Source organism: Hemitrygon akajei, chromosome 23, assembly GCF_048418815.1.
Source record: "Hemitrygon akajei chromosome 23, sHemAka1.3, whole genome shotgun sequence".
Classification (NCBI taxonomy): domain Eukaryota; kingdom Metazoa; phylum Chordata; class Chondrichthyes; order Myliobatiformes; family Dasyatidae; genus Hemitrygon; species Hemitrygon akajei.
Window position 1 is genome coordinate 59,446,067 of NC_133146.1, and position 12,266 is coordinate 59,458,332.

The 12,266-nt window shown below is 41.3% G+C and overlaps 1 protein-coding gene across 1 annotated transcript in view; it reads left to right on the forward strand.

Annotated features, from left to right (window-relative positions):
• vwa2 (von Willebrand factor A domain containing 2) overlaps window positions 1-12,266 on the forward strand; it is a 64,895-nt gene that overhangs the window by 24,786 nt on the left and 27,843 nt on the right. The window contains exons 3-8 of the mRNA XM_073027810.1: window positions 3,586-3,660; window positions 4,409-4,542; window positions 5,782-5,891; window positions 6,638-6,832; window positions 8,533-8,666; window positions 10,567-10,699. Coding sequence (XP_072883911.1) covers window positions 3,586-3,660; window positions 4,409-4,542; window positions 5,782-5,891; window positions 6,638-6,832; window positions 8,533-8,666; window positions 10,567-10,699 — 781 coding nt within the window. The remainder of the gene's footprint in view (window positions 1-3,585; window positions 3,661-4,408; window positions 4,543-5,781; window positions 5,892-6,637; window positions 6,833-8,532; window positions 8,667-10,566; window positions 10,700-12,266) is intronic.

Consider the following 12,266-nt stretch of genomic DNA (forward strand, 5'->3'; position numbering starts at 1 on the left):
TCCAATATTCACGCAGCTTGACGCATACCCCCTACCCTGCATCGCGGATATGGTCAACCAGATAGCTCAGTACAAGGTGTACTCGACAAAAGACCTGAAATCCGCTTATCACCAGCTCCCCATCCACCCAGAGAACCACCCCTACACTGCCTTCGAGGCGGGCGGCAGGCTCTATCACTTCCTGCACGTCCCCTTCGGTGTCACAAATGGTGTCTCTGTCTTCCAGAGGGAAATGGACTGGATGGTGGACCAGTGCCAACTGAAGGCCACATTTCCCTATCTGGATAATATCACCATCTGTGGTCACGACTGGTCGAATCACACCGCCAACCTCCAACGATTTTTCCAAGTGGCCAAAGCCCTGAACCTTACTTATAACAGGGACAAGTGTATGTTCGGAGCCACCCGACTCGCTATCCTTGGGTATGTCGTGGAGAATGGGGTCATTGGCCCTGATCCTGACCATATGCGCCCCCTGTTAGAACTCCTTCTTCCCACCACCCTCAAAGCCCTCAGATGGTGCCTGGGCTTCTTTTCCTATTACGCCCAATGGGTCCCCCATTACGCAGACAAGGCCCGCCCTCTGGTCAAGTCTACCACATTTCCCCTCTCTGCCGAGGCCCGCGCGGCCTTCAGTGGCATTAAAGGGGACATTGCCAAAGCAACGATGCATGCGGTGGACGAGACCATTCCCTTCCAAGTAGAGAGTGACGCCTCCGATTTCGCGCTGGCTGCTACCCACAATCAGGCAGGCAGGCCAGTAGCATTCTTTTCTCGTACCCTTCAAGGCCCTTCTTCCCGCAGCTGGAGCAGGTCGCTTCTCGGGCCGGGCAGCGTTTTCGGGGGTGCTTTTCAAGTCTGCGCAGTGTTACTTCTGCGGACTCGAAAAGCACCCCCGAAAACGCTGCCCAGCCCGAGAAGCGACCTGCTCCAGCTGCGGGAAGAAGGGCCATTTCACCAAGGTCTGTAAGTCTAAACCATGAGCGGGGTCGAGCAGCGCTGCGTGTGAGGCATGGGGGCCGCCATCTTAGTCGCCGCCATCTTGCCTGCCCGCCTCGTGCGAGACATGGGGGCGGCCATCTTTGTCGGTGCCACATTGCCCCGCCCCCGACCCACCGGTGCTTACCGGGCACCAAGACGGCAGTTCAAATCTGGCCTCCGTAACCCTCAACCAAAGCGCCCCACACCAGCTTGCAAGGTCAATGATGGACATCCTGGTGGAGGGGCACAGGACTAGCTGCCTGTTTGACATGGGCAGCACTGAGGGTTTTATTGACCTGGACACGGTGCAACGCTGTGGACTCGTGACACGGCCGGTAAGCCAGAGGGTCACCATGGCTTCTGGGTTGCGTTCCACAGACATCCGGGGGGGTTGTGTAGCGACATTGGTGGTGCAGGGCACAGCATATCGGAACTTTGCGCTACTGGTCATGCCTCAACTGTGCGCGCCTGTGCTATTGGGGCTAGACTTCCAGAGCCACCTCAAAAGTGTGACTATAGCCAATATCTCGCCTCACGTCTCGGAGAGTTATTGATGGTGCATCTCTCTCTCTCACACACACACACACATACACACACACACACACACACACACACACACACACACACACACACACACACACACACACACACACACACACACAAGATGTCTCTGTTTCACAGCGAGAGGGGTGACTTAACAAACAATTTGCTGATTTACAATGTTAAAGGTATGTTGCGTTGCTTTTTCCGAGCTCTGTGCCCAAAGAACTATAGGCCCCATATCTCAGAAATGATGTATTGTCATTGGAGAGAGTCCAAAGGAGGTTCACAAGGATGATTCTGGAATTGAGGGGGTTAACGTAAGAGGACCATTTGTCAGATTTGGGCCTGTACTCACTGGAAATTAGAAGAATGTCTGGGGGTCTTATTGAAACCTACTGAATGTTGAAATGACTCGATAGGGTGGATGTGGAGAGGATGTTTCCCATGGTGTCCAGAACTAGAGGACCCAACCTCAAAATTGAGGGGTGACCTTTTGGAACAGAGATAAGGAGGAATTCTTTCAGCCAGAGAATAGTGAATCTGTTGAATGCTCTACCGCAGACTGCAGTGGAGGCCAAATTCACTGCTATATTTAAAGCATAAGTTGCTGGTTTCCTGATTGGTCAGGACATAAAAGGATATGGTGAGAGCAGATTTGATGGGCTGAATGGCCTAATTCTGTTCCTATGCCCTATGGTCTTATGGTCTAGCCTCCCCAGCATCAAGGACACTTACAAAAAGCAATGCCTCAAAGAGGTGGCATCCATCATTAAGGACCCTCATCATCCAGATTATCCCTCTTCTCGTTGCTATCATCAAGGAGGAGGCACAGCAGCCTAAAGACAAACTCTCAATGTTTCACGAACAACTTCTTTCCATCCCTCCATCTGATATCTGAATGTACAATGAATCCATGAACACCATCTCACTACTTTTCTCTCTCTTTTTTGCTCTCTTTTTGCACCACTTAATCTAAAAATTATATATATATATATTTATGCAATTTAAAGTTTTTTATTGTTATTTATTGCAATGTATTGTATTAGGATTGCAAAATAACAAATTTCACAACATATGCCTCTGATATTAATTCTGATTCTGAATCTGAATTATTTGCTATATCTACATATTTACTTAAAATAAAAACAGGAAGTGCTGGAGGAACTCAGCAGGTCAGGCATATCAGATTTGCACTGCCTGCAGGTTTTTATTTTTATTTTCACATTTACGTTTTGGTGTTGTGGATCCATACTTGCACTGAATTCCCACCTCTGCATGTTGTGGTGAAACACCAATGTCCCCGTTCAACTGTGTCAGCTTGTTTCGCAACAGAACTTACAGAATCTGTTATGCTTGCAATTTTCCTTGGTCTAAGATAACAGAATTACACACAAAATGCTGGAGGAACTCAGCAGGTCAGTCTGCATGTATAAAAACACTTGTCATCCTGATGAAGGGTCTCACCCCAAAATATCAACTGTTTATTCATTTCCACAGATGCTGTCTGACCTGCTGAGTTCCTCCAGCATTTTGAGTGTGTTGCTCTGGATTTCCAGCATCTACAGAATCTCTTGTGTTTAACATGTGATTCTAAAAGTGATGCAATGTAAAAATCTTGAACTGAGGGAAAATAGAAAGAAGGATATCTATTTGTAAATCACTTTCCCTAACATCAACAACTTAGATTGTGTTTAACAGTTACATCATTTTAATGTAGACAAGAAAGTGACAAGTTTTTCTGTGACAAGAAAGTGGTAAATGCCTTGCTGAAGATTAGATTGGGTGAAAATAGTTATGGACGGACTCCATGTAACCCTTCAAAAGGCAATTTACCATGCCATCAAGCTCCTGATTAAACTGCTTTTTTATTGCTTAAAATAAAATATTAAATCATGCATCTGCATTTTGATTGCATTTTATAAAATTTTAAATGCAGAGGCTACTTGTACATGTATAATTTTGTTGTTTTGTGTATCATTAAAATAATTTAATGTTTGTCTAATGACATGTATCCTCGTTTCACAAAATTTTAACCCAAAATTGTGTTTTTTTACATTTCAGTCTTGCCATACTTCTGTTTGCAAAAACTTGACATTGATCATGAAACAATTGTGAAGATCTCCACTGCTGGACAATGTAGGTGACCTTCGGTCTTTCAATCATTTTTCAGACAATCTAAGTGCAGAAAGGTCTCAAGGTAACAAATAGAATTCCACGCACTGTATAATTACAAAGGACGGATAGAAACTCTGTTTTAAATTCTTTGGCTTTTTGAAGACTGTCTAAATACAAGCTATCTTTAAGTTAAATGTTAGGTTTGTATTAAAGTCATAAATCTTAATTCTGCATTAGAAAAGAGAGGTTTGGCAATGCTTTTTTTGCTAGTGGGGGAGGGGGATCGTTGCTTTACTGCTGCTTACGTGTGGGTGGGGGGAGCTGGGGGTGGGGTGCTTTGGAGTTCTAACATTTAAATGTCATTCATTCTTTGGGGCACTCCTCTGTTTTCTTGGATGATTGTGAAGAAAAAGAATTTCAGGATGTATATTGTATACATTTCTCTGACATTAAATGTACCTTTGAAACCTTGAACTTAACTGAACTTCACTTGCCCCAACTTATGGACTCTCTTTCAAGAACTCTTCATCACATGTTCTTGATATTTATTGCTCATTAATTAATTAATTAATTAATTAATTATTATTTCATTTTGTATTTGCACAGTTTGTTATCTTTTTCACACTGGTTGAACGCCAAATTGATTCTATTATGGTTATTGGATTTAATGTGCATGCCTGCAAGAAAATGAATCTCAGGGTTGCATTTGGTGCCATATATGTACTTTGATCATAAATTTACTTTGAACTTTGAACTTCTTCTTTGGCAGTGATGCAGTGTTCTGCAGCCATCGATTTGCTGTTCCTGCTGGATGGGTCGTACAGTATTGGCAAAGGAAGCTTTGAGAGATCCAAGCATGTTGCATTCAAACTTTGTGATGCTCTTGATATCAATCCAGGCAGGGTAAGCTCAGTGTTGTTTTTTAATCATTTAGCACCAATCACACCAAAAGGTCCTTGCAAATGTCACAGATTCATATGAAGCCCTGTGGTAATCCTGGCTTGGATAGCTGGTAATTACACTCGTCCGTTATCACTTGCTCTAGATTTCATTACAGGAGTCTCATTAATCCATTCAATCATTGTCAATTTAGTGAAGTTTTCAGAATATGGGCTTCAATAGTTATGTAAAATAGTATCAAATTTAATTGTATGGTAACTGATATGTGCATATACTGTATAGATTTTTTTATTAAAGTAACATAATTGAGAAATGTAAATCTTTGACCCTGGATTATACGAACATTTTTTGAGATATATTTTGGAAAGTAATAAAGTACTCTATAAAAGATAAAGAAATTAAAAATCTATTGATTTGCAGCTTCAGCAATGAACAATGAAAACTGATGAATAGTAGAAGTTAATTCATGCATGATATTACAGTAACTGTCAGAACATAATATTCCCTCTCAAACTTAAAAACACCATCCTTCAAAAATTCCTTTTCTAAACATTCCTGAACTGAAGTGTTTCACCATTTAAATACCTTGAAGTATAATATAGGCAAAAAAGAAGCAAATCTGTGTGGAATAAGCTTCTACAGATAGCTAAGTTAAGTTTTTTTTGTTTCATTACCTCACACCACAACATGTTGATATTGTGGAGTTTTCTTCGAGTTTGCTGCACTGGCACCTGAATGAGAGGGTTGGAGTTAAAAAGTGCTCCTGAGTGCCTTGTTGTGTGCATTGGACTCTACAAGATGGATTGACAGCCGAATGTTAGATTGGCTTGAGCCAAAGTGAGGATGATGGGAGAAGAAGAGATTCAGCTGAAAGTTAGAGGAAGTGTAGAGATTTCTATTCTGCATGTTGTGGAGGCAAATTAATGTTGCCTTTCCCTCATATCACCTGATTACCTACTCCCATCTCGCTCCTTTCTTTGACCTAGATATGATTATAGAGATGGAAATAGACAGTCTTATTAGTTGCAACAAACACAATTCATTTTCAATGGTCATGTTTCCAAAATACACAACATTCTCCCATTTCAATAAGTGCTTCTCACAAATTATTATTCATGATCATTCATGATTATAGTGACAGTTTTGATCATTAAACTGTACAACTGCCATGCCCTTTAGAACACAATATGTATGGGAGAATATAGGCCAGTAGAAAGGATAATCCCTGAATTTTCTCCACAGGTCAGAGTTGCAGCAATCCAGTACAGTTCAACGCCTAAAGTTGAATTTTATCTGAATTCCTACTTAACGAAAGAAGAAGTAAAAGAACAACTTAAGAAAATTGTATTCCGGTATGTTTTTTAATGTGTAATATCTTTAATGATTGCAAAAATGATTATTAGAGTGCAAACCATTTTACTATCAAGCTGTTATGTGTATTACCGACTGAAGATGGAATATATTTAAAATAGGTAACCCTTAGTGCAAATATAACACAAATTTTCTAAATAAATGTAAATGTATATTTAAACCTGAATGAAGATTGTGGCAATCCACAGGGAAGGTTTCCTTTTACAAAGTAATGCTGCCACTTGTCCGAGGAATGTATGTCATCTGATTACTATTCCCTTTATTGGAAGCCAGGACCACAAGATAATTAGAATTGGTTCATTGGGAATGAGCCCATGTCACAGCCTGAAACTCTGCAGTCTTCTTAATTCCATTCTAATACCTGGTAACAATGTTCAGAATTTTAATTAGGAGCGGATTTGTGACTGATTTCAAGCAGGGTGGGATTATTTTTCCTTGACCACCTGTAGACACTTCAGAAATCCATTTTAACTATGTTTGGAATATTTTCCCATGGAGTAAAGGGAGTATTTATAATGCTAGATAAGCTTCAGATTAATGGTTACTCACCCCAGCATGGCCAAATATATGTTACAATTAAATATTCAATAACGTGTCCAAATTGTGTTTTATTATAGCAACTCCAATTGTTACAAAAGTATCAATAAATGTAGGCCTAAGTAGAACAAGATTATTCATGTGGTATTGACTATTAGGTTCATTAAATGTATTTGCTTTATTACCTCAGAGGTGGAAGTACGCAGACTGTCCTGGCATTGAAATATGTACTTCAAAAAGGATTTATTGCTGCAAGAAATGCTTCCATTCCTCGAATTCTTATCATTCTTACTGATGGTAAATCTCAGGGCAATGTGGCGGAGGTAGCAGCTCAAGTGAAAGAAACTGGTATAACCGTGTTTGCCGTTGGAGTGAAGTTTCCAAGGTGAGGAGCTTTCTTTCAAAGATTTGCCAGGAATGATCATCCTGCAATGATATAATGCACAATTTTCCACAGGAAATTTGGCACCTGAGCTTTACAGAGCATTTTTAGGAAATTTATAGTTTATAGATTTTTTAGTGACATTAAGGTCAAAACCCTTTGCATTATGGGTTCACCTTTTACTTCAAGTATTGAGGTTCCCAAAAATGTTTATGCCATGGACCCCTACCATTAACCCAGGAGTCTGTGGACCCCAGGTTGGGAACCCCTGATTTAAAAAACCGCAGTGTGAAAATTAACATTTTGTTAGTTCTGAAGAAAGCACAACAAATTTCTATGTTGACGGTTGCTAGAGGAATATTGTACCTTGTCTCTCTGCTTCTCAGTTAGGCTGATAGTTAATTAAAAACACAAAATGCTGGCAGAACTCAGCAGGCCAGACAGCATCTATGGGAGGAGGTAGTGACGACGTTCCAGGCCGAAACCCTTCATCAGGAGTTCCCTGATAGTTAATTGTTGTTTTAATCTGTAACCATCAGAGATTAAAATGCATTGTCTAAGGAGTCATTATTGAATCAGTATGCATTCTTTCTCCTGTGAGAATCTTTCACAACATCTATAGATTTGGAAGTGAAGAAGCCAAGCTTCAAATTGAATTTTAATTTAGTAGGCAGAATTGTTCCAAGGTTGGATAATTAAACTATGAGTGAGCTTTATGTTACTGTTTTCCTCCTTGCATATCCAGACACAAGTCCTGGATGCTCTTTTGCCCTGATATTCAGCAGATGAGGCAACTCTGTGGAAAGAGATTTTAAATTTTATTTCAAAAATAGATAGTATTCATAATACAAAGAAATATATATATGTATATATATTCACAGACAAACATAACACTGTAGCCTGTCACATGATTCCTTAAGGCGATATCACTTTCATTGTCATAGGGGCTTCCTCACCCAAATCTGCCCCTTTGTGTGTGGTGGCAGAAGGAGCTCAGACTTTGATCCTTCCACAGAGCCTTAGCATTGGCTGCACTGAGCTTGAGTGCATCCCTCAGTACGTACTCCTGCAGCTTGGATTGTGCCAATCACGCCGTGCAGGATGATTGGCAAACAATGCTTTTCACTTTGTTGATGATCTTGCAGCAGCATTTGTCTATTTTGATGTGGTCACCGTGTATCCCTATTGATCGGAGAGTCTTCTGAAATATAGCTGCTGTGGATGAATTGAGACACAGAACCCTGCATCCTTCCCTACACCCTTTTAGCAAAGTCACAGACTGTAAGGAAATGGATGACTCTCTCTTCCCCACAACAGCCATCCCAAAGGCAGCGTGCACTGGGGGTGTTATGCTGTCTGACCTGGAGGGCTCTGCTCACCACCAGCCAAACAAAGTCTTGATGCCTGTTTGTCAAATTTGGCGATGGATCATTCTGCCTTTTGTTCAGGGAACAAATTCACAGAATCCATAATGTCTCTTATTTTATTTGGAGATACAGTGCAGAACAGGCCCTTCTTGCCCAATAAGTTGAGCCACCCAGCAGTCCACCTATTTAACCTGACAACAATTCACAACGACCAATTCATCTATGAACCTGTGCTTCTTTTGACTGTGGGTGGAAGCCAGAAAAACACACGCGATGATCACATGTTGGCAATAAAACGTTAGTTGATTTTCATTGTAACTCTTTTTCTCTTCACAGATGGGAGGAGTTGACTTTACTAGCTAGTGAACCTACAGACAGCCATGTGCTGTTTGCAGAGCACTTTGACGATGCTGTCAATGGTTTGTATACCACACTAACAAGCTCTGATGTCTGTTCTGCTATTCCACCAGGTAATACACAGAATTTTGTAGCAAAACTTCTAAATCTGGGTTGATAGATGTCGAGTTGCTCATCCATACAGTAAAGACTATCATTGCCCTGACTACAATAGAATACTGCACAATCTTTACAAATTCAAAATCCATTCCAGTTCTTTTTATGCTAACTGCCAATGTGAAAAGCCATGTTAAATCTCAATGCACAACAAAGCAACTTCTCTTCTTCTCAAGTATGACTTCAACCATCCAAAAACTTTTTTTTGTCTTTTATTATGTATTATGGAGAATCTTGTCTTTGTGTACCAGTTTGTGCATCTACAATTACCATCTCATCAATATTATGTTTTGAAGCATATTGCACCTGCTCGTTAATGCAAATATCTAATCAAGCAATGATGCAGCAGCAGCTTAATGAGAGTAAACATGCAGACATGGTCAAGATGGTCAGTTGTTGTTCAGACCAAATGTCAAAATGGGGACGAAATGAGATTTAAGTGACTTTGATTGTTGGTGCCAGACAGGGTGGCTTGAATATCTCAGATATTTTCTCCTGGGATTTTCTAGAGTTTACAGTGAATGGTGTGAAGAACAAAAAACACACGTACACACATCCAGTGAGCAGCAGTTCTGTGGGTAAAAACACCTTGTTAATAAGAAAGGTCAGAGAAGAGTGGCCAGACTGGTTCAAGCTGACAGAAAGGCGGCAGTAACTCAGATAATAACACATAAAATGTATGCAGAAGAGCATCTCTGCACTCACAGAGTATTGAAACTTCAAGTGGATGGGCCACTGCAACAGAAGATTACACCGGGTTCCATTCCTACACCTAATAAAGTGGCCACTGAGTAGATATAAAGTCAAAATGTGCCAATTTTTGTGGAAAAAACAAAAATAAATCACCTGGATTTACCCATCTATTACCCACTCATTCTGAAATGTGAATGGTGAGGAGAATTGTTTATAGAAGTCCCACCTAAAGACAGGCAGATTTAAGTCTTGGATTAAGGCTTAATCTGGCTAGTTAACCTTTCTGCCTGAAGCTAAACAAATGTAAGTGTGGCCCTTCACTTAAAGGACCCCAGCATAACTTGTAGGTAGGATAGGTCCAGATGAGACAAATACTTTTGGCTTATGAGGGACCACAAACAGCACAAATAACAGCCCCTCCCACCCCCAACCTTATCAAAGTCTTCTCACCCATTGCTGGGTTTCCATACTTTAAAAAGGAATACATTCTCATCTAAGAAAGTATTCATACAGTGCTGTGCAAAAGTCTAAAGCTCATATATATAGCTGGGGTGCCCAAGACTTCTGCGCAGTGTCAACGTGGAGCACAGAGTGAGTTTGTAAATCTGATGGGAGCAAAGGGTGTTGGGAATGGAGAGGGTGGAACTCTGCGGGATTGGTGTGGGACAAGTGACAGAGAAGGAGTGCCGGGGTGGTGGCACGGGTGCAGACACACCCAGGTCATTTGATCCCAAACAATTGGTTTATTGATCATTACAAAATGTCTCTCCAGTGCTTCCTGCGTCCTCCCCCCTCCCTTCCCCCTTTCCCAATCATGATTTTCCCTCTCCCTGCTCCCTTCTCACTCTCAATTCACAATGGAGACTCAGATCAGAATTAGGATTATTATCACTCACATATGTCATGAAATTTGTTTTTTTTGTGGCTGCAGAACAGTGCAATCCAAAAGCTTAAAAGTGTGTGTGTGTGTGTGTGTGTGTGTGTGTGTGTGTGTGTGTGTGTGTGTGTGTGTGTGTGTGTGTGTGTGTGTGTGTGTGTGTGTGTGTGTGTGTGTGTGTGTGTGTGTGTGTGTGTGTGTGTGTGTGTGTGTGTGTGTGTGTGTACTTTTGCACATTACTGTAAATGATTACGCGTGAGTAAAAGATTGTAATTTGCTTCTTTCAGCTTGCAAACTTGAGACCCATATCTGTCTACGTAAATCTCTAGAAACAGTGAAGGAATTCAAAGGGAATTTCATGTGCTGGAGGGGATCATATGCATATGGTGGACCTTTCTCAACACTATGTCCTTATTACAGGTTAGTAACTCTTGTTCTAAAACTTGGCCATGGAAAAAATAAAACACTGTGAAGCATTGTATGTGGATTGTCACCTGATCCAGCTGCAGTGTACTGCATTGTCCAGTTGCTTTTACCTTGATGAGTGAGAGGAGACTTTGAGTAAAATGACTGGAAAATAATTCAGTATTGAACTATCAATCAAATGTTGAAGTAGATAGATCATGGGAGGCACTCTAACTGGTGGAGGAAGACAGATAACAAGTTCTCACTATCTCTTTAAGTACAGTATGTATGAAGATTGTGGTAAACATTGTAAGCAATGGAAGAGCAGAATAGATGAATATCAGTGAACCAGTTAGCTTGATATCGGCTATAGAAAAATGCACAAAGTTCATTGTTTAAGATCAAATTAGTAAGTTAAAAGTTCAAAGTACATTTATTATCAACATATGTATGCAATAAACAGCCTTGAGATACGTCTCCTTACGGGCAGCCACAAAACAAAGAAACCCAATAGAACCCAATATTTGTCCCAATAGGACAAACTTCAAGGCAGAGTACAAAGTAAATGGCAGGATACTTGGTAGTGTGGAGGAGCAGAGGGATCTGGGGGTACATGTCCACAGATCCCTGAAAGTTGCCTCACAGGTAGATAGGGTAGTTAAGAAAGCTTATGGGGTGTTAGCTTTCATAAGTCGAGGGATAGAGTTTAAGAGACGCGATGTAATGATGCAGCTCTATAAAACTCTAGTTAGGCCACACTTGGAGTACTGTGTCTAGTTCTGGTCGCCTCAGTATAGGAAGAATGTGGAAGCATTGGAAAGGGTACAGAGGAGATTTACCAGGATGCTGCCTGGTTTAGAGAGTATGGATTATGATCAGAGATTAAGGGAGCTAGGGCTTTACTCTTTGGAGAGGAGGAGGATGAGAGGAGACTTGATAGAGGTGTACAAGATATTAAGAGGAATAGACAGAGTGGACAGCCAGTGCCTCTTCCCCAGGGCACCACTGCTCAGTACAAGAGGACATTGCTTTAAGGTAAGGGGAGGGAAGTTCAAGGGGGATATTAGAGGAAGGTTTTTCGCTCAGAGAGTGGTTGGTGCGTGGAATGCACGGCCTGAGTCAGTGGTGGAGGCAGATACACTAGTGAAGTTTAAGAGACTACTAGACAGGTATTTGGAGGAATTTAAGGTGGGGGGTTATATGGGAGGCAGGGTTTGAGGGTCGGCACAACATTGTGGACTGAAGGGCCTGTAATGTGCTGTACTATTCTATGTTCTATGTTCTATTAACTCATTTAAAAAAGATCTTCAAACAACTGATGTGCAGAAAAAAAATACATCATGCAAACAATAAAAGTAAACAAATAACTTTCAGGACTGAAGTTCATGGAAGTTCGTCGACAGCCTCAAAGTTAGTCATCACTATAGCCGTTCCAGGAGCCCATTAGTTACAAGCCTCAGCCTCAGTTCAATCAGAGATGAGTAAACCTTGCAGAACAGTGAGCTGAACACTGGCCCATCCCTCGCCTCCGGCCCCCACACCCTCACCTCTTCCGTCCTTCACCTTTGGTCCAGACACCGTG